At 43.6% G+C, this 18,005-nt stretch overlaps 1 protein-coding gene across 1 annotated transcript; it reads left to right on the top strand.

Moving 5' to 3' along the window:
• The first annotated feature begins 7,805 nt into the window (after nt 1-7,805).
• Nucleotides 7,806-12,220, top strand: LOC127547548 (vasopressin-neurophysin 2-like). Its single transcript, XM_051974456.1, has 3 exons — nt 7,806-7,991; nt 10,345-10,546; nt 11,958-12,220. Exons 1-3 carry the CDS (start codon nt 7,872-7,874, stop codon nt 12,143-12,145), a joined length of 510 nt encoding a protein of 169 aa, XP_051830416.1. The 5' UTR covers nt 7,806-7,871; the 3' UTR covers nt 12,146-12,220.
• Nucleotides 12,221-18,005: the final 5,785 nt, after the last annotated feature.

The raw sequence follows: 18,005 nt of genomic DNA, 5'->3' as shown, positions 1-18,005 counted from the left end.
TACCTGAGAGCCAGTGTGGCTTTAGCAGGGACTTATTATTAAAAAGTAAAAGAATTCATCAGTGGAAAATAAATAAAGTATTCATTATCTGGAATGTGTTGCTTTGTGGCCGTATAAATGGAATTTATATGGTGCTTTAAAGTTTGGAAAGTGTTTTAAAAATATTAACCCTTCATCCATACAGCTGCACTGAGAGTTAGATGCTGTTTTTATGCCCAAATTAGAACTGAGGAAGCTGAAATAGATAGAGCATATGTGACTAGGCCAGGCTTTCAGAGCTAATAAGGGTTGGAGGCTGCATTTGAACTCAGACCTTCTGCTTCCAGATCCAGCACGTTATTCACTGCACTACCTGGCCATCACAAGGCAGATATGGTTGACAAGTGAAGATTTCAAAATAATGGAAATTCTCTTTTCTGAGGGCACGTGTCTCATCTATAATTCAGCCTCTGTTCTTGCAAATATCCAGCTGTGCAATAGGTCACAATTTATTCAGCCATTCTCCAATTGATGAGCAGCCACTCAGTTTCTAGTTTCTGGCCACTACAAACAGGGCTGCCACAAATATTTTGGCACATACAGGTCCCTTTTCCTTTTTTAAGGTCTCTTTGGGATATAAGCCCAGTAGTAACACTATTCTTCTCCCTGTTCTAAAGCCAGTCATACCTCCTTTTACCTACTATAGAAAGTACAGCTCCTGGGCCCCCACATCTCTGAGCTCTGGAGCTGCACCCAAGAGCCCCCACCTTCTTCCTGGGCCTGATTGCCCTAAGTGATGCTGGGTAGTGCCTTCCTCAGTGCTAACTCACCCAGTGCTTCCATTAACCTTTGGGGGCCCTCAGGAGACTGGCCCAGGTTCATCATTCCCTGCTTAGAATTCCAGACACAGCCAGGCACTAATCTGCATTAAGACTCAGTAATAAAGAGCGGGCCAATTGTGTGTGATCTCTTCCTGTCTCCCTGCTTTTCATTCTCCCTTTGCCCTTCTTCTTGTTGCCTGCTCAGGAGCTGGGCCCTTTCCATCTCCCCCAAGTTGCAGAGGTCAGATCTCAGCCCACCATTCATTCTACTTTCTCCTGCCACTATCTAGCGTGGGGTGGAGGGCTAATCCAGGCTCCTTTAGCTTCCAGTCCTTGCCCCAAGACCTCAGGAAGCCTCACACAGTTCCCCACATGCTCTTCACCTCCTGCGTTTCCCTCCAAGTTATCCAAATCCCTCACAAACCCCAAACCTGCACCTCCTGCACGAACACATCCCAAATCTGGCACGTGGGAGGAAGGGGACAGATGGGGTAGAGGAGGCCCTGACTCCGGGGCCTCATGGATCCTGTAGCTGGGACATAGCTGAGGGCTGGGCCACCTGTTTTATTGGATGGTAATGGGGATCCTGGATCCGCTCTGTAAAGGGGTATGTGGAGAAAAGGCTTCTTTTGATCCCCCCAGATGGGAGGAACATAGATTTGACGTTGTAAGCAACCAGAGAGGTCAGTGGGTCCAATTTGCCCAAGGTCACGCAGTTAATCTCTGAAAGCCATGGGATTTTAACCTGGGCCCTCTGATTTCCAACTTCTCTCATCTCCAGGCTGGGTCCCCCCTTTGCCTGAGGGCCAGGCTCTGGGTCATGAGAGGAATCTGGCAGAGTTGAGATTGCCCTTCTCAGGGCGTGGCCTGGCACTGGACCGAGCTGTTTGCCCGGTAGCTGAACAGGAAGGGGATGACCAGGGTCGGGGGCCAAGGAGGGAGCACCTCTGGCCATATTATCCATGGAAAACCAAGCCTTCAGTGCCTGGGAAGGGAATGCCCAGGCCTCTCCCAGTCCCCTAGCCCAGAGCCTAACATTCACAGGAGAGAGGCCTTTTAATCTAACTCCTGATTTCTTTTTAGAAAAAAAAACTCCTTGTTTTCCCAGAGAAAAAAAGGTGAGACTCAGAAAGACAATGACATGGTCAATGTTACACATTCAGTTAGTGGTAACTCCAGGACCAGAATCCAGAACCTTAGGTCTGCTGACCACCAATGCAGGGATTATTTTCCTGCATCGGGATTTCCCATCATTCTCCATTCCCGGTGATAGGACACCCTCCCAAAAACCTTTCAAAAACCAAGAGTCTCAGCAGCTCAGGATATCTATCAGCTCCTGACCCTCAACAAGCCCTGAGCAAAAGGTTAGCACAGAGCAGGGTTCTACTTGGGAATTCTAACTTGGAGCGGAAGTATGGGAAGAACCTCCCTCAGAAAGCGCTGCCCCAGGTGGTCCAGGAAAGCTCCCATCTGGCGCCCACCTTTATCTCTACTGTCTTGAACTCTCTGTGCCCTTTCAAAACAGGACATGGTACCTTGGAAGGAACACTAAGCCAGGAGGCAAGAGACCTTTCTCTTGCTAGACCTGGCTCTGCTGGGTGACTTTTAGATAAATCCACAGCCTTTTCTGAACCCTAATTTCTTTGTTTTATAAATGAGGAGGTTGAACTAGATGGCCTTCAAGGCCCCTTCCAGCTTTGGAATTCTGAGGTCAGCCTGGAAAATCAGCCTGGCAGAGATCAGGCACCAGGCCCAAGGGCAGGGGCTGCCTGGGCTGTAAAGGAAGGAACTTATTTCCTGAACAGTGAGACTGGAAAGCTTATCCTGGCAAGGCAGTCCAGGGCCCAGGTATCCGGACCCAGATTCTGTTTCTGGGATCCTAGGGGGCAGGGGGCACACAGTGGGTATTGGTCTGCCCTGTCATGTCCAGGATAGGGAGCAGAGAAGGAGGGAAGCTGGACTCCTGAGTATGATGGAGGAGAAACTCAGCAGGATCAGGGCTGTGGGGGGACCCCTGAATGTTATAGGAGGAGGGGTGACATCTCCTGGGGCTTGAAATCTGCCTTGAAACCTAAGCCTGCCATTCAGCTCAATAGCTGCTAGGGGGAAGAGGACATTCCCTTCCCCTCTTCCTGCAGTCTCAGCCTTTCCATTGCTGTTTCAATGAAAGTGGCCTGGGGTGGGAGGTGAGAAGGACCCTTCTTGAGTTCCTGAGTCTGTCCTGATGCCCTGATTTCATCCCCCTTCTTTCCCATTGTTCTTCTAGGCAGACCTGATCTCCAAGGCAAGTGAAGTCCCTGGAGGTATTCCCTTTCCTTCAATTCCATTCCTTCCCCTTTTCCCAGTTCACATCCGCCTGCCTTAGCCATGCTGATGCACTAATTAGGTCCATGATTCCCTACTGCATGTTAATGCCATGTTCCTAGGCTTCCCCAGTGGCCAGGGTTGGGGGGGGTCAGCAAAGCTGTCTACCCATGAGACTCCCTCTCATCTCCCTCCTCACAAAATTACTCCCCAATTCCCCTTCCTCCCCTGAATCTCTTCTCTTCCACTAACCAGGGGAAAAACGCAGATGGAGGTGATAGGGGAGACAACGATTCTTCAAAATCCTTATTGAACATTTCCACTTGAATATCCTACCATTACAGTGAAAATGAATAAGACTGACCCCTTCTTGGAGTACCAATCTGGGAGAGAACACTGTTTCTGTTCTAAATCAGGGACCATGAAAATTAGAACCCATAAGCCAAATTTCACTCAGTTTAGTGAAATTGCATGGGGATGCTTTTGAGGAAAAATTAGTTTAGAATATAAAACACCAGAGTCATGAAATTAGAATGAAAATATAGAATGTTTTAAGATCATTGACATTTCCCCACTACTTTCCACTATATTTTCCCTTTGCACCTACAAAAATATCAGGCTATGTCAAGTAGAATGGGAGCAATGGTCAACACAATCTGACTTTGCTTTTTTCTTGTTAACAAGGATTGGTTTTCTCTGTGGAGTTTTTAACAACCTTAACAAGTCAATAGAGCCTAAAGCAAGTTCTTTGTATTTCTCTCTAAATCTGCTTTTCCTCTTCACTTCAGGATTTCTATCTGTGGCACAACCATCTACCCAGTCTCCTACTTTCAAAACCTTTTTTAAAAAATTTCCAACCTCTATCCATTAGCGCTTACATTGCTGCCTTCAAAAATGGTGGACTTTCTCCATCCTACAATCCTTTCAAGCTATTGTCCTATTTTTCTTGCTTACTTTTCACTACTTCCAAGAAAAAAAGTTGTGTAAACTCATGTATCCACTTCCTTTCCTTTCACTTTTAGGTCCCCGGTGATCTGCTTTCTTAGCTCAATCACTTGACTAAACTGCTTTTTCCAAGCTTACCATTGATCTCCCAGTTTTTTTCTCTGCATGGTTGACATTGTTGACTTCTCTCATCTTTGGAATTCCCTTTTCTTCCTTGTTTCTTGAGAAACTTCTTTGCCTGTTCCCAACAGAGTATAGCAGCAAGAGAATTCTATTTTAAATGATTTTAGACAGTATAAAATATTTGGGAGTTTACGTGCCAAGGCAAACCTAGGAACTATATGAACACAATTACAAAACAAAAAAAATTAACAAAATTTTCATACAAATGAAGTTAGATGTAAAGAATTGGAAAAATATCAATGAGTCATGAGTAGTCCAAGTTAATATATTAAAAATGACAATTCTACCTAGTCTACTTATTCAATGCTATATTAATCAAACTGCCAAAAATATTTTAAGGATCTAGAAATTTTTTTTTGCAAAATTCATATAGAAAACAAATGGCCAAGAAATCAAGGAGATTAATGAAAAAAATGCGAAGGATAGTGACCTAGCCCAAACTAGCTAACCTAACCTAAACTGGCAGTCATCAAAACAACTTGATATTGGCTAAGAACAGAGTGATGGATCAGTGAAATAGGTTAGGTTCACAAAACTTAATAGTCAATAACTATAGTAAGCTACTGTTTGATAAACTCAAAGACTCCAGCTTCTGGGATAAGAACTCATTATTTGACTAAAAATTGCTGGGAAAAGTAGAAAACAATATGGCAGAAACTAGGAGCATAGGCCAATATCTCACACATTATACTAAGATAAGGTCAAAATGGGTATCTGATTTATACATAAAGGGTGATATTACAAGCAAATTAAGAGAGCAAAAGATAATTTACTTTGTTACATCTTTGGTGAAGGGAGTAATTTACGACCAAACAAGAAACAGAGAACATTATGATATGCAAAGTGCTTAATTTTGACTACATTATATTAAAAAGATTTTACACAAACAAAACCAATGCAGCCAAGATTAAAAAGGAAAGCTGGGAAATCATTTTCACAGTCAGTGTTCCTGATAAAGGCCTCATATCTAAAATATATGAAGAACTGAGCCAAATTTATAAGAATAGAAGACATTCTCCAACTGATAAATCATCAAAGGATATGAACAGACAATTTTCAGTCAAAGAAATTAAAGCCATTATATGGAAAAATGCTCTAAATCACTATTGATAAGAAAAATACAAATTAAAACAACTTTTTTTTTTTTAACAGTCTGGAATGTTCTTCTCACCTCTGCTTTTTAAAAATTGTTGGTTTCTTTCAAGACTCTGTTCATCTTACCTTCTTCATGAAGTTTTTTTGAAGTCCCTTTCACTGCTAGTGTTTCCCCTTCCCATTATCATTCTATCTGCTCTATGTGCACTGTGTATGTACTCATATGTGTGCATGGTGTCTTCCCATTAGAATATAAGCTCTTTGAGGGCAAAGACTATTTCACTTTTATCTTTGTATGCTAATACCTGTCACGGGCAAGGAGAGGGATCAGTGTGGTATGGTAGGAAAAACATTGGTCTGAGTTTAAATCCTGTCTCCGAAACTCATCAGTTGTGATACTCACCACCTCTGATACTTAGGGCAAGACATATAACCTATCTTGGCTTTAGTTTTTCATCTATAAAATGAGGAGCTGAGACAAGATAGCCTCTGATTCTAAATCTATGATCTCATAGATAAATGCCTATTGAATGATTATTCAATTATTCAAACTTCTGTTCCTGGAATTAAAGGTCCTCTTCTGCCATCGGTTGCAGTTAGTCTCACTTCACTCTCTCCATGACTTTTTTTTTACTATATCCCAATTGGAAATAGACTTGAGAAGAAAGGGAAAGAGAAAAGATGGAGAAGCCATTGAACAGAGCAAATTAGAGGTTTAGGTTAGTCCAAGCACCAAAGTGATAGGCACAGAGAATTTGAACATGATTCTAAATATCTGACCTTGGGACCCTTAGCTCTCAAATTGGTTGGGATCAAAGAAGCCCCTTCATCCTCATCACTTTTCCTGAAACCAAAAGTTGAGGAAAGACGTGCAAAAGAGATCTGGGAAAAGCTTTCTTAAGAAGAAGCCTTCAATTGGGGGTCATGGGATATTCCCTCGCTAAGCATATTCTTTTTACAATTTTTGCTTATTAAGAAGAGAATATGTTGTTGAACTATCAGGTCTGTGTCACTCTGATGCCTCTGAAAGAGCTCCGAGTCCAACTTAAGCAAAGATATTATAATGATACTTACACATTCAATGGGTGGGCCAAGCTCTATGAGGGAGTCAGTAGCCCATCCAAACAAAACAAGGATTTTTATAGAGTAAATGATGCTGATTACATCCTAAAATATGTAAATTCTGAGTTAAAGGAGGAGTTGCTAAAGATCCTGAAGCCTCAGTAGAACTGCACATGTAGTTACATGGACTGCATACAGAAAAGCCCACTGAGGGGACATTACTGTATGATGATGATATGATAACTAGCGAGTAAAGGACAGCAAAGATGGGGAACTGAGCAGGCACCATGTCAGGGGAAAGATATATTGAGGGTTATAGTCCAATGTCATGGTCTATATCCTGTTGAGGCTACTTTTTTACAGGCCAATTTCTACGTCATGTTTATTGGTAACAGTTGTATGGGACCCTGGTGGTGTGGTTACAGAATGTGCTGACCTGCTCATTGCTCTAGTGATACTCATGATTAATGGTTTCTTTGAGGCTCAGGGCTGGAGACAGATTTGGGCTGGCGTGGGCTGAAGACAACAATCAGAATTCTATCATCCTGGCGGCGTGGCTCATCCTGGGCTCCTGGAATAGAGCTCTGTCCAGACCTATTTCCCACTCCCAGGGTTTTCTAAGATGGAAAGAAGATGGACATGGAGTACAGTACATAGCCATCACCTTTAGGGCTGGTTGCTTCTTCCTGAGACCTCTGAGCGCAGCCAATAGCTTGTGCTCCTTCCCAACTGCCTCCACATTGCTTCTAGAACCCTGGGATGCCCTTTCCATAGTCCCCCTCCCCTCAGGGGCTTGGGGCTCTGACAAAGGGAAAGCTTTTGTATTCTAGGTTTCTCTTTAACCCTTGGGGTGGAGAATCAGAATCATGAAGGCTGAACGGAAAGTCCCTAGAATGCTCCTCAATCACCCAAATAGGCTCAGGCCCTACCATCTCCCCTCAGAGAGAAAGCTCTGGGAACACAGACAGTTCTGCCAGAGGCATACTCAGGGATGCAGTGACAGGGAGATCTGGGTACATTTCTTCCATACCCGAAGGTTCCTATCACAATTCACAAATAGTAAAGGAGAAATACGTCACTTAGACACATGCATCCACGCACAAAGAGCTGGGTAATCAGAGGCTTCATGTCCAGTCGCTACAAGCAGAAGCTCAGATATCAGCACTCACTTAGATGTCCATACAGACATGCACGATACAGGGGCTTTCACGTGCGCTGGCCCCACACTCACTGGCAGACACAAAGCATTCTCTGAGCATCTGTTTGTTTGCCTGCCTGGGATTCCTGGAGAGACACTTGGGAGGTAGAGGATGGGGAAAAGAGGGGGGAGGAAGAGGGGAGGGGGAAGTCAGGGGAAGCTACGTCGTCAAGGCAGTCTCAAAGGGGAAACACTGGTGTATAAATAAGCAGTGGAAAGTCCTGAAACCACAACCAGAGACAGTCTATGCAGCCCAGTGGCCACAGCCAGAGCCAGCTGCAAAGATGCCAGATACTACTTTGACAGCCTGCTTCTTCTGCCTCCTTGCTTTCACCTCTGCCTGCTACTTCCAGAACTGTCCAAGGGGAGGCAAGCGCGCTCTGTCCAACACAGAACTCCGGCAGGTATGGTCAACCCGGTCAGGGCCCTGTGAATGGGAGGGTGCGTGAACACTGGGGCTCCTTAGGACTAAGGAGGGATAGATTTAGAGTTGGAGAGCCTGGCTAGCCTCTCAAGGGCTCTGCAAAAGTGCAAGCAAGGACTAAGGGGACTCACAGATGGCTGCTCAGTGAAGCAAGGATGGGGTCGAGGGAAACTAGGCAATTCAGAGTAAGAAGCCTTATGTAAAGAGACTGGAGAGAAAGCATAAGAGAGGAAAGGAAAGTACCTGGGATGCAAAAGGAGAAGCATAAAGATAGAGGGGGAGGTAGAGAGGCAGGCAGAAAAACAGAAAGGGGTTAAGAGCAGAAAAAGGAGCAGAATGAGGCTGGCAGAGAGCAGATTGGGCAGAGAAATAGTCATCTGGAAGGGAGAGGAAGAAGAGAGCAGAGAGATAGCGTGAGAGAGGGAGAATAGACAAAGGAGAAATGGGAGAGAAAAAGGATCCAAGGAGAGACAGACAGAGTTAGAAAGACAGAGAAAGAAAGAGACAGGGGCAGATACAGAAAAGCAAGAGAAAGAAGCCTTCAAAGAGAAGCAGAGACAGGCAAACGAAAGCAGGGAAAGAATAAGAAGGAAGCAACATGATGCAAGGAGATATTGCAAGAAGAAAAATAATCCAAAGACCGGAAGTGCCAAGGCAGGAAAGGCAGAAAAGTTGGTGTTGAACTGCCCAGTGCCAAGATAGAGCAGTGGAATGGGTTCTAGGGTCTAGTAATAATCTCAGAGGAATACTCTTTCCCAGAGAGGCAGCTTTTTGGGCTGTCCTGGGTTTCTGCTTGCAAAATATAGCCCTAGGGTGGTAGCTGCCCTCTCAGAAACCCTCTATTCTCCATAGGTTGGGGCCAGTTAGTCAGGATTTGGCAGCCTCCTCCCATCTGGACCCATAAGTCACTTTCTGAGCACCAGCGTGATTTCTGTGGGTCCTCAGATGAACAAAGCAGGAGACTGAGAAGGGAGCCAATGTATTCTTAGAGTTATTCAAAGAAGGCAGTGTCAGTTCTCATTGTAATTTTGCTCCCTGCAAAGATCTCCTTCAAAGATTGCTGGATTTCCTTCAAGGTATCTGCGATCTCCTTGGGAGATCTGTGGGACTCACTCCAACAGTGCATATTACATGAATTAAATATGGCCTCCCAATAGATCTTCCATAGAACTTTATCCAGTGGGGTGGGTTTTTTCCTTTAACTCCTTTAGGGGGATATCAGTGAAAATTGAGAGAAATCTTTCCCTACTACCTGTGCTGTAAGTAAAAGGCTAGTATACTTCCTTTTCTGCTAGATATCTCAACTTGTTACAAGCTACTGCATGTCCCGCCCTTTCCCTCAGTTTTTAGGGGAACTGGAAAATGTTTTTTGAGCTTCTATCCCAAAATTTTTAGTTACCTCTCAAGAGTTTCATTGGCATATTCAGTCTCTCGAGGCAGCTTGGTCTTCTTTCTAAATTGTTTTTCTTGGTTTTCCCCTGGTCTTCTTTCTAAATTATCATACGGAGGAAGGGACTGGTTCTATCTTTATGTTCCCTAAGAAGTGAAAATTGTTTGCTCCAGGACCCTGGGCAGCAACCTAACTAAGCAACTATTCCTTTAGGGGGCAAAGTTCAGGATGGAGGGAGTGGAGGGAGGCAGAAAAGAGGAGTGAGCTGTTCAATCTCAGGCTAAGAAATAAGCCTAGACAGGCAGGCTTTCCTGAGCAGAATGGAGGCTCACTGACCAAGTGAACACACGGTACTCCAAACCAGAGACCAAGCAACTGAGCAGGGCAGACACAACCCACAATAACAAGCAGAGTCTCTAGGAGAGAATAGAGGGAAAGGGGTAAAAGGAAGAGAAGAAAGATGAGAAGGAGTGGAGAAGAGGGGAGAAAGAGAGGAAAAAGTAAGTTAAATGAATAGGAGGAGGGCAGATAGTTAAAGCAGGGAAAAGGGAGGAGAGAAGCAAAAAAGAGAAACAGGGGAGAAGGAGACTGACAAAAAAGGTGAGGAGCAAGGGATTTAAGAAGGTGTGCTTGGAGTAGAGGACACTGAAGGTCCAAGTCAGGAAGCAAGTGGTTGGGGGACTCAGGTTGTCACTATTGGCCCAAAGCAGACTTTAGGTTCCAGGCTCTAAAACCCTCTAACTCTTTCTATTTTCAGTATTGCAGTCCCTGGGTATATTGTTTCCCTGGTTATAGTTTTTTTTTTTCATTTTGTGGCAGATTGTAATAAGTCATCCCTCAGAGTAGTAGCCAAGGGCGGCTCCTTGTGGGAACTTTTTCATTCTAGCCTGTGTTCTCCCTGTCCTCAGGACCCCTGACACTCAGGCCTCTCCCCTCCTCACAGTGCCTCCCATGTGGTCCCGGAAGCAAAGGACGTTGCTTTGGACCAAACATCTGCTGTGAGGAGGAATTGGGCTGCTACATGGGCACTTCTGAGAGCTTGAGGTGCCAGGAAGAAAACTACCTGCTCTCCCCGTGCCAGTCTGGACAGAAACCCTGCGGGAATGGCGGTCGCTGCGCGGCTCCGGAAATCTGCTGCAATGCTGGTAAGGAGCACATGGGGAGTGAGGATTTTCTGCAAGAAGCAACACAAAGGGAGAGGGAGGTGGGAAATATGGAGGCAACATATAGAGAAACCGAGTGGCATGTGAGGGACTATGTGATGAATGGAGAGACTGGCCAGGGCACATGGGGCAGAGCATATGCACTAGCACCGAATAGGAAGGGAACTGGTAGCAGTGCTGGGTGGGAGCTGGTTTGAGGGAGAGCAGAACATTTTCTCAGTTCTTCTCCTGGGTCCAGCTTAATTAGCATAATCACACAATTTTCATGTTTTTTTATTTTCTATGTCCAGTCTTGCAGTCACTCTGTATATTGTTTTCCTGGTTTTTTCCTTTTTTTCATTCTGTAGAGGTTTCTAATGTCACCCCTTATAAGCTTCTCTGAATTCTTCATGTTTATAATTTCTTATGCTCAGTGACACTGCATTCCATTCAAATATTACAGGTTTTGGGATATTCCTCTCACCTTGTGCTCCAACTGGGGAGGTGCTGTTAGAATGAGAATTGCATGGGGACGGGAATTTTGCTTTTTAATTTTTTAGATTAGACATGTTCATTCATTTTTTACATATTTCCAAATGAGTCATGCTGAGAGAGAAAAATCCAAGCAAAAACCACACACACACACACACACACACACACACACACACACACACACACCACCCCACCCCCCCATCCCCCACCTCCCAAAAAAGATGAAAATAGTAGGCTTCAATTCACATTCAGTCTCCATAGTTCTCTCTCTGGATGCAGATGGCACTTTGCACAGAAAATTTACTGGAAATGTCTTGTATCACTGAATGGCTGAGAGCAGCTAAGTCTATCATAGTTGATCATTACATAATCTGTTACTGTGTGCAATGATCTCCTGGTTCTGCTCACTTCACCCAGCATCCATTCATGTAAGTCTCTCCAGGCTTTTTAGCCTGCTCATCATTTCTTATAGAAATATTCCATGACATTCATACACCATAACTTATCCAGCCATCCCCAGCTGATGGGCATCCACTCAGTTTCCAGTTCCTTGCCACTACAAAAAGAACTGCTATAAACATTTTTGTACATATGGTCTTTTTTCCTTCTTTTAAGATCTCTTTGGGATACAGATCCAGTAGTGGCACTGACTGGGTGGGCATTGGGAACTATAGTCCTCTGGGACAGCACAAGGAGGAGAAGATGCAGATCCAGAAGCTCCAAAGCTCTGAGCTGGGGCACTTGGTCCTAAGTGTAATCAGAACATGTCAAGTGAGCCCTATCCAGACACTCCTCCTTAGATGGGGAACAGCTCTCTTCAGATCACTTTCTCTGTCTCCTTGCTGGTGGGGACCATCTCCCTTGGAGCATGCAACATTCTAGGATTTAAACTAACTTGGATTCCCCATTTCTAATTGCACAGAAAGCTGCATGGTGGAACCAGCCTGCCGAGAGGAAGCAGGCAGTCGGAGAAGAGCAAGAGCCAGTGAGAAGAGCAATGGAACCCTGGATGGACCCGCCAGTGCCTTCCTCCTTCGTCTGGTACAGCTGGCTGGCCAACAGATGGGTGAGCTGCAGCCACAACCTCAAGAAGAGCAAGTTGCCTATTGATGGTTCCTGTTCTTCACATGACTTCCCCTATTTCCTATCTTTCCTGCAAATATAAATAAAGATCCTTCACTTGCACTGGGCTCCCTGGCTCTGTCTTTCATCGAGGGTCAGGGTAGGGCAGGGAAAAGATCTGGGCTCCTCTTAATTGGAGGACTTCGGGCAGAGGATGAGTGATTGATTGGCATTCCAGATTGTAGAAATTTTGGACCAGATATGGGTTGGACTTGCAGGTCCCTTCTAGGTCTATATGAGTCTGTGTTGCTTTGCAGGATCACCTTACTTCTCCACCTCTGGAATTCCTCCTCAATTTCTCAGAATACATCTATCACCCAAAATCTGGAATCCATCATCCATTATTCCCTTCCTTCTAGTAGTCACACATGGTTGTCACTAGGATAAACCCCTCTGCGATATCATTCACTCCCATTTTTATTAGCAGGAGTTCATTCCCACAATTGTTCTTGGTCCCTCCTGCCTCTTCTTTTTCTCTTCCACCACCAGTTCCATTCCTTTAATCTTTTGGCCTACCTATTTATTGTTACTGCTTCATTGACAAACTTCCAGAAAAAAGTATCTTTGACACTTCCTCATCATTCATTTTCCTCAGTCCTTTTGCAATCTATCTTTTGTATCCACCACTTTACTCCAGAGATCGCCCATGACCTCTTAGTTGCCATATCCAAGTCTTCATTGTTGAGCTCTCAACCTCCTTGAACTTCCTGAGGAGCATTTAGGATTGTTGTCCACAATCCCTCCTGGATGTTTGTATCTCTCTCCATCTTAGGCACCTAGTTTACTTCCTTATTTCCAAACAGCCAGCTTCTATTCCCATTTCATCCTTCCTCTGACGCCTTAAGGAGAATGTTCTCCGAGAGTCTGGGGTCTATACTTTCCTCCTCGGCAATGGCATTCGCTCCCAAGGTTTTAGCTATGAGTTCTGTGCAGATGATTCACAAATCTCGTTATCCAGCCCTGATCTCTCCAGGGCATCTCCAACTGCCCTTTAATTTGCTCCCCGTGCCTTTATGATTTCTGCCAGCATCTCCCCCATTTACCACGTCTCTCAAGTTTGTAATCCTAGAACTTCTTTATAACTCATGTCTCACATCCACTTATTTAATGTTACTCATTTCATCTCTGAACCACATCTCGTCTATCCCGTCCTCTCCCTTCCCACTAATAGCACCTTACTACAGCCTCTCATCCCCATCTTTTAGACTGTTGCCACAAACTCTTACTAAGCCTTTCTGCCTACACTGCCATCTGTTGCAATTCACCCTCCACACGACTGCCAGAAAAATCTCTGCAGGATGTTATATAGAGGAGGCATTTAGATGTCTATTAAATCGAGCTGAATTTTCTTCTCTAACCCAACGTGCTCAGTGTTTTCTGCTAATAATAAAGGAGTTAGGGACCGGGCCTCTGCTTTCATTGGTATAGGGAGGCCCCCAGATAAAAAAACTCCTTCTGCCAATATAGATTGCCACATTTTTTGGCAGCTTCATATGTTAGAGAGTTTCTTACTAGGATGGCAGAAAGTAGGTATTGACCCACCTAATACCATATACCAAGATAAGGTCGAAATGGGCTCATGATTTAGACATAAAGAATGATATTATAAACAAATTAGAAAAGCAAAGGATAGTTTACCACTCAGATTTGTGGAGAAGGAAGGGATTTGTGGCCAAAGAAAAGCTGGTATTCATATTGCGCACAAAATAGATAATTTTGATTATATTAAGTTAAAAAGGTTTTGTATAAGCAAAATTAATGCAGACAAGATCAGAAGGGAAGCAATAAACTGGGAAAGCATTTTTACATTCAAAGGTTCTGATAAAGATCTCATTTCTAAAACATATAGACAATTCACTCAAATTTATAAGAATTCAAGCCTTTTTCCAATAGATAAGTGGTTAAAAGATATAAACAGACAATTTTCAGATGAAGAAATTAAAACCTTTTCTAGTCATATGTAAAGGTTCTCTAAATCACTATTGATCAGAGAAACGCAAATTAAGACACCTTTAAGGTACCACTCCCTACCTCTCAGACTGGCTAAGATGACAGGAAAAGATAATGATGACTGTTGGAGAGGATGTGGAAAAACTAGGACTCTGAAACATTGTTGGTGGAACTGTGAACTGATTCAACCATTCTGAAGAGCAATTTGGAACTGTGTCCAAAGTGCTTTCAAACTGTGCATACCCTTTGATCTAGCAGAGTTTCTATTGGGATTATATCCCCAAGAAATCATAGAAAGGGGCAAAGGACCCCCATATGCAAAAATGTTTGTGGCAGCCTTCTTCGTAGTGGCAAGAAACTGGAAAGTGGTTGGTGGCCATCAGTTAGAAAGTGGCTAAATAAGTTATGGTGTATGAATGTTATGGAATATTATTGTTCTATAAGAAATGATGAGCAGGATGATTTTAGAGAGGCCTGGAGAGACTTACATGAACTGATGCTGAGTGAAGTGAGCAGAACATCTGGAGATCACTGTACACGACAACAAGTTTATATGATGATCAATTCTGACGGAAGTAGCTCTCTGCAACAATGAGATGGTTCAGACCACTTCCAATGATCTTATGATGAAGAGAGTCCATCCAGAGAGAGGACTGTGGGAACTGAGTGTCATCACAACATAGCATTTTCACTCTTTTTGTTGTTCTTTGTTTGCATTTTGTTTTCTTTCTCATTTTTTCTTTTTGATCTGATTTCTTGTGCAGCAAGATAAGATATGTATGCGTTTATTGGATTTAACTTTTTTTTTTTTTTTTTACCATGTTCAACATATATTGGAGTATTTGCCAGCTGGAGGTGGAGGTATGGGGAAGGAGAGGAAAAATTGGAACACAAAGTTTCACAAGGGTTAATGTGGAAGAATTATCCATGCATTATATTTTGAAAATAAAAGGCTCCAATTAAAAAAATTTAAAATAAAATAGATAGTTTCTTGAGGACATTAAGAGGATTTTCAGGGTTCATACTCTGCAATGTATATTAGAGGAGCACTTAAATCCAGGGTTTCTTGTTTCAAGGCCAGTTCTCAATCCACTAGATTACACTGGAGTAGGAGAAGGAGAAAGAGGAGAAAAAGAAGAAAAGAAGAAGCAATAGTAATAACTGCAGAGGGTCACAGTCAGTGGGGGAACTCTGGATAAGGTATAAGACCCTTCAGCTCAGAGAGAAACTGCTGACAATGTCTGGTTCAGCTCCCCTAAAGACTGTGGGCCTTCCTGAGAAGTCAGGGGACAGTGACAACCTGTGTTGTGACAGAAGCAGAGTGATACTAGATGGCAAACTATGTACAATAGCAAGTTGTTTATGGGGTCCCAAGTGTGCATGTTGTTTTTGTTACATTATATAAAGGGGAAAGCCCTTGAAATAAACAGACTCTATTTTCCCACCATCCTTGGGAGTCCTCATCACTTATCCACTAGGAAGTATATTTTAATCACCCTTGAGTGGGGACTCTAGAAAGCAACGGTATGTTTTGTCACCCCAACTTGGGGCTCTAGAAAGCAGGACACAACAAATAACAGTAACAGTAGCAGTAGCAACAACAGTAGCAATAGCAGTAGTAATAGTAGCAACATTGGAAGTAACAGCAGTAATAGTAGCAGTAACAGTATCAGCAATAGTGGCAGCAGCATCAGAAGGAGCATCAGTAGTAACAATAATGATGCAGCAGCAGCAGGAATAGCAATCCTGGTAGAGGCAGCAGCAAAAATAGCAGCAGCAGCAGTAGTAGCAATATTGGTAGTATCATGGAGCAGTGGGTAGAGCACCAGCCTTGGAGTCAGGAGGACCCGAGTTCAAATCTGACCTCAGACACTTGACACTTCCTAGCTGTGTGACCCTGGGCAAGTCACTTAACCCCAATTGCCTCAGCAAAAATAAATAAATAAATAAATATCTCAATAGTAGCAATAGCAGCTGTAGCAGTAGTAATGATAATACTGACCACACACACACACACACACATCCCTTTAAGGTTTAGAATTTCACATATATTATTCATTTTGTCCTCACAACATCCTTGTGTGTGGACATCATAAGGAAGCTGTGGCAAGTTAAATGATTTGCTTCTGCTTGTGCAATTAAACAGTGTCAGAGGTCAGACTTACCCTCTCCTTTCTGTCCTCTCCCCTCCCCCTCTTTTCTACCCTTCCATATCATGGTCAGCACTCGGGGTTCCTCCTTCCCAAGAGGATACAGGAGTGAGGTGCTTTGGGCAGGAGGGATCCTTCTCTGGAGGCTTGAGCTTGGGCAGTCTGGGGATGGAGCAGGCTGGGCCTGCCAGGAAGGTGCACTTTGCAGGTTTCAACAGAACTGGAGAAAAGAGCAGGGTGGGGAATGGGAAGGGTGAGGGGGCTTTCCACAGGATCTTTCCAGTGGATTCTCCTTATTCCCTCAATTTGGTGAGGACAGTCAGAGAGGCAGAGACTAACAGAGACAGAGAGAGACATACAAAGAGAAACACTTACAGAGAAACAGAGACAGAGAAACACACACAGACACACACACACACACACACAAAAACACAGAGAGAGACAGAGACAAAGACGGAATCAGAGAGCAGAAGGAAATTAGAATTCTTTCCTCAAAGAAGAAGATTCACAAAGAAGTTTTTAAACTCCACAGGCAAGAATGGTTGTCAGTTAACCATGATTTCCCACTTGCAGAAGGACTAAATATCTTTAAAGGAAAGGACACCATCAAAGACCCTGATCTCCTTGTGTCCTGGAACTATTTATATTCTTTATCTTCCTTTTAAATCCTCAAGTCCATGAGAACAAAGAAGCCTCTTAAGCTCAAAATGAATCTGTGGTTCCCAGCTTCCTTCCTCCAAGGTAAAGCTTACTGCTCAATTAAGAATTAGAGTTCTCAGGGAGTCTATCACTACCTCCTGACCCTTTGCCTCTCTTCCTTAATCTTGCTCTTCTCCATATCTCTTAGTCCTCCTCACTAATTTGCTCTTTTTTTTTTTTTTTTTTTTTGGCACTGTGGCTCATGGTCTCTCTATTCCTTCTCTGACCACCAATCCTTCTTGTACCATTTTCCTTGTTCTTCTCTTGTCCTCCATCCCTTCAATTTGCTGTTCCTTTGATCCCCTCTCAGTTTCTCTATTTCTCTGTCCTCTTTGTCTTTTTATTTTTTGCTATCCTTGGTCCCTGTACTCCTGGATGATTCCTTTGCCCTTCCCCTTTATCTCCTATGTTCTTTGCTTCTCTGTCCCATCTCTTTCTTCCCTCTGTCTACTTTATCCCCTCCCTATCTTCTTCTATCTCCTACATCCCTTCACTTTTGTTCCAGTTTTTCCTCTCCAGTATCTCTTTCTCCTCTTTGTTATTGTGCTTCCTGTCTCCCCATATCCACTGCAAATCTTTCCCATCATTTTCTTTGTCCTCTCTGTTCTACTTTTTCCCTTCCTAGTGCCTTTCCTTCCCCCCCACCCCATCTCACTGAGGGAAGGAGAGCAGAAGAAAGTAAGGAAAGGGATGCTTCCAAAGACTTTATAAAGGACTGACTGAGATGAAGGTGGAGCAGGAGCATGAATATAGTTGTGACAGAGGACCAGGCAGGCTTAGCCTCAACCTGCCCCCATCAGTGCTGGCCCTGCTGTCTGGAAGCCTTGGTTATTGAGTTTGCTTCTAAAAACTACCCCCTTTCTCTTCCCTCCTTAGTGCCTCCCAGTTCAGATTGATTATCAGCAAACAGGTATTTTTTTTCCTTTTTAAAAGATATTTTTATTTATTTTGTGAAATAATTTTTCCCAATTACAGGTAAAAAATTTTAATAGTCATTTTTAAGACTGGAGTTCCAAGTTCTCTTATTCCTTCTCTATACCTTGAGTTGG

Source organism: Antechinus flavipes, chromosome 2, assembly GCF_016432865.1.
Source record: "Antechinus flavipes isolate AdamAnt ecotype Samford, QLD, Australia chromosome 2, AdamAnt_v2, whole genome shotgun sequence".
Classification (NCBI taxonomy): domain Eukaryota; kingdom Metazoa; phylum Chordata; class Mammalia; order Dasyuromorphia; family Dasyuridae; genus Antechinus; species Antechinus flavipes.
The sequence above is the reverse complement of the archived record's forward strand: the minus strand, read 5'-3'. Positions and strand labels throughout refer to the sequence as shown.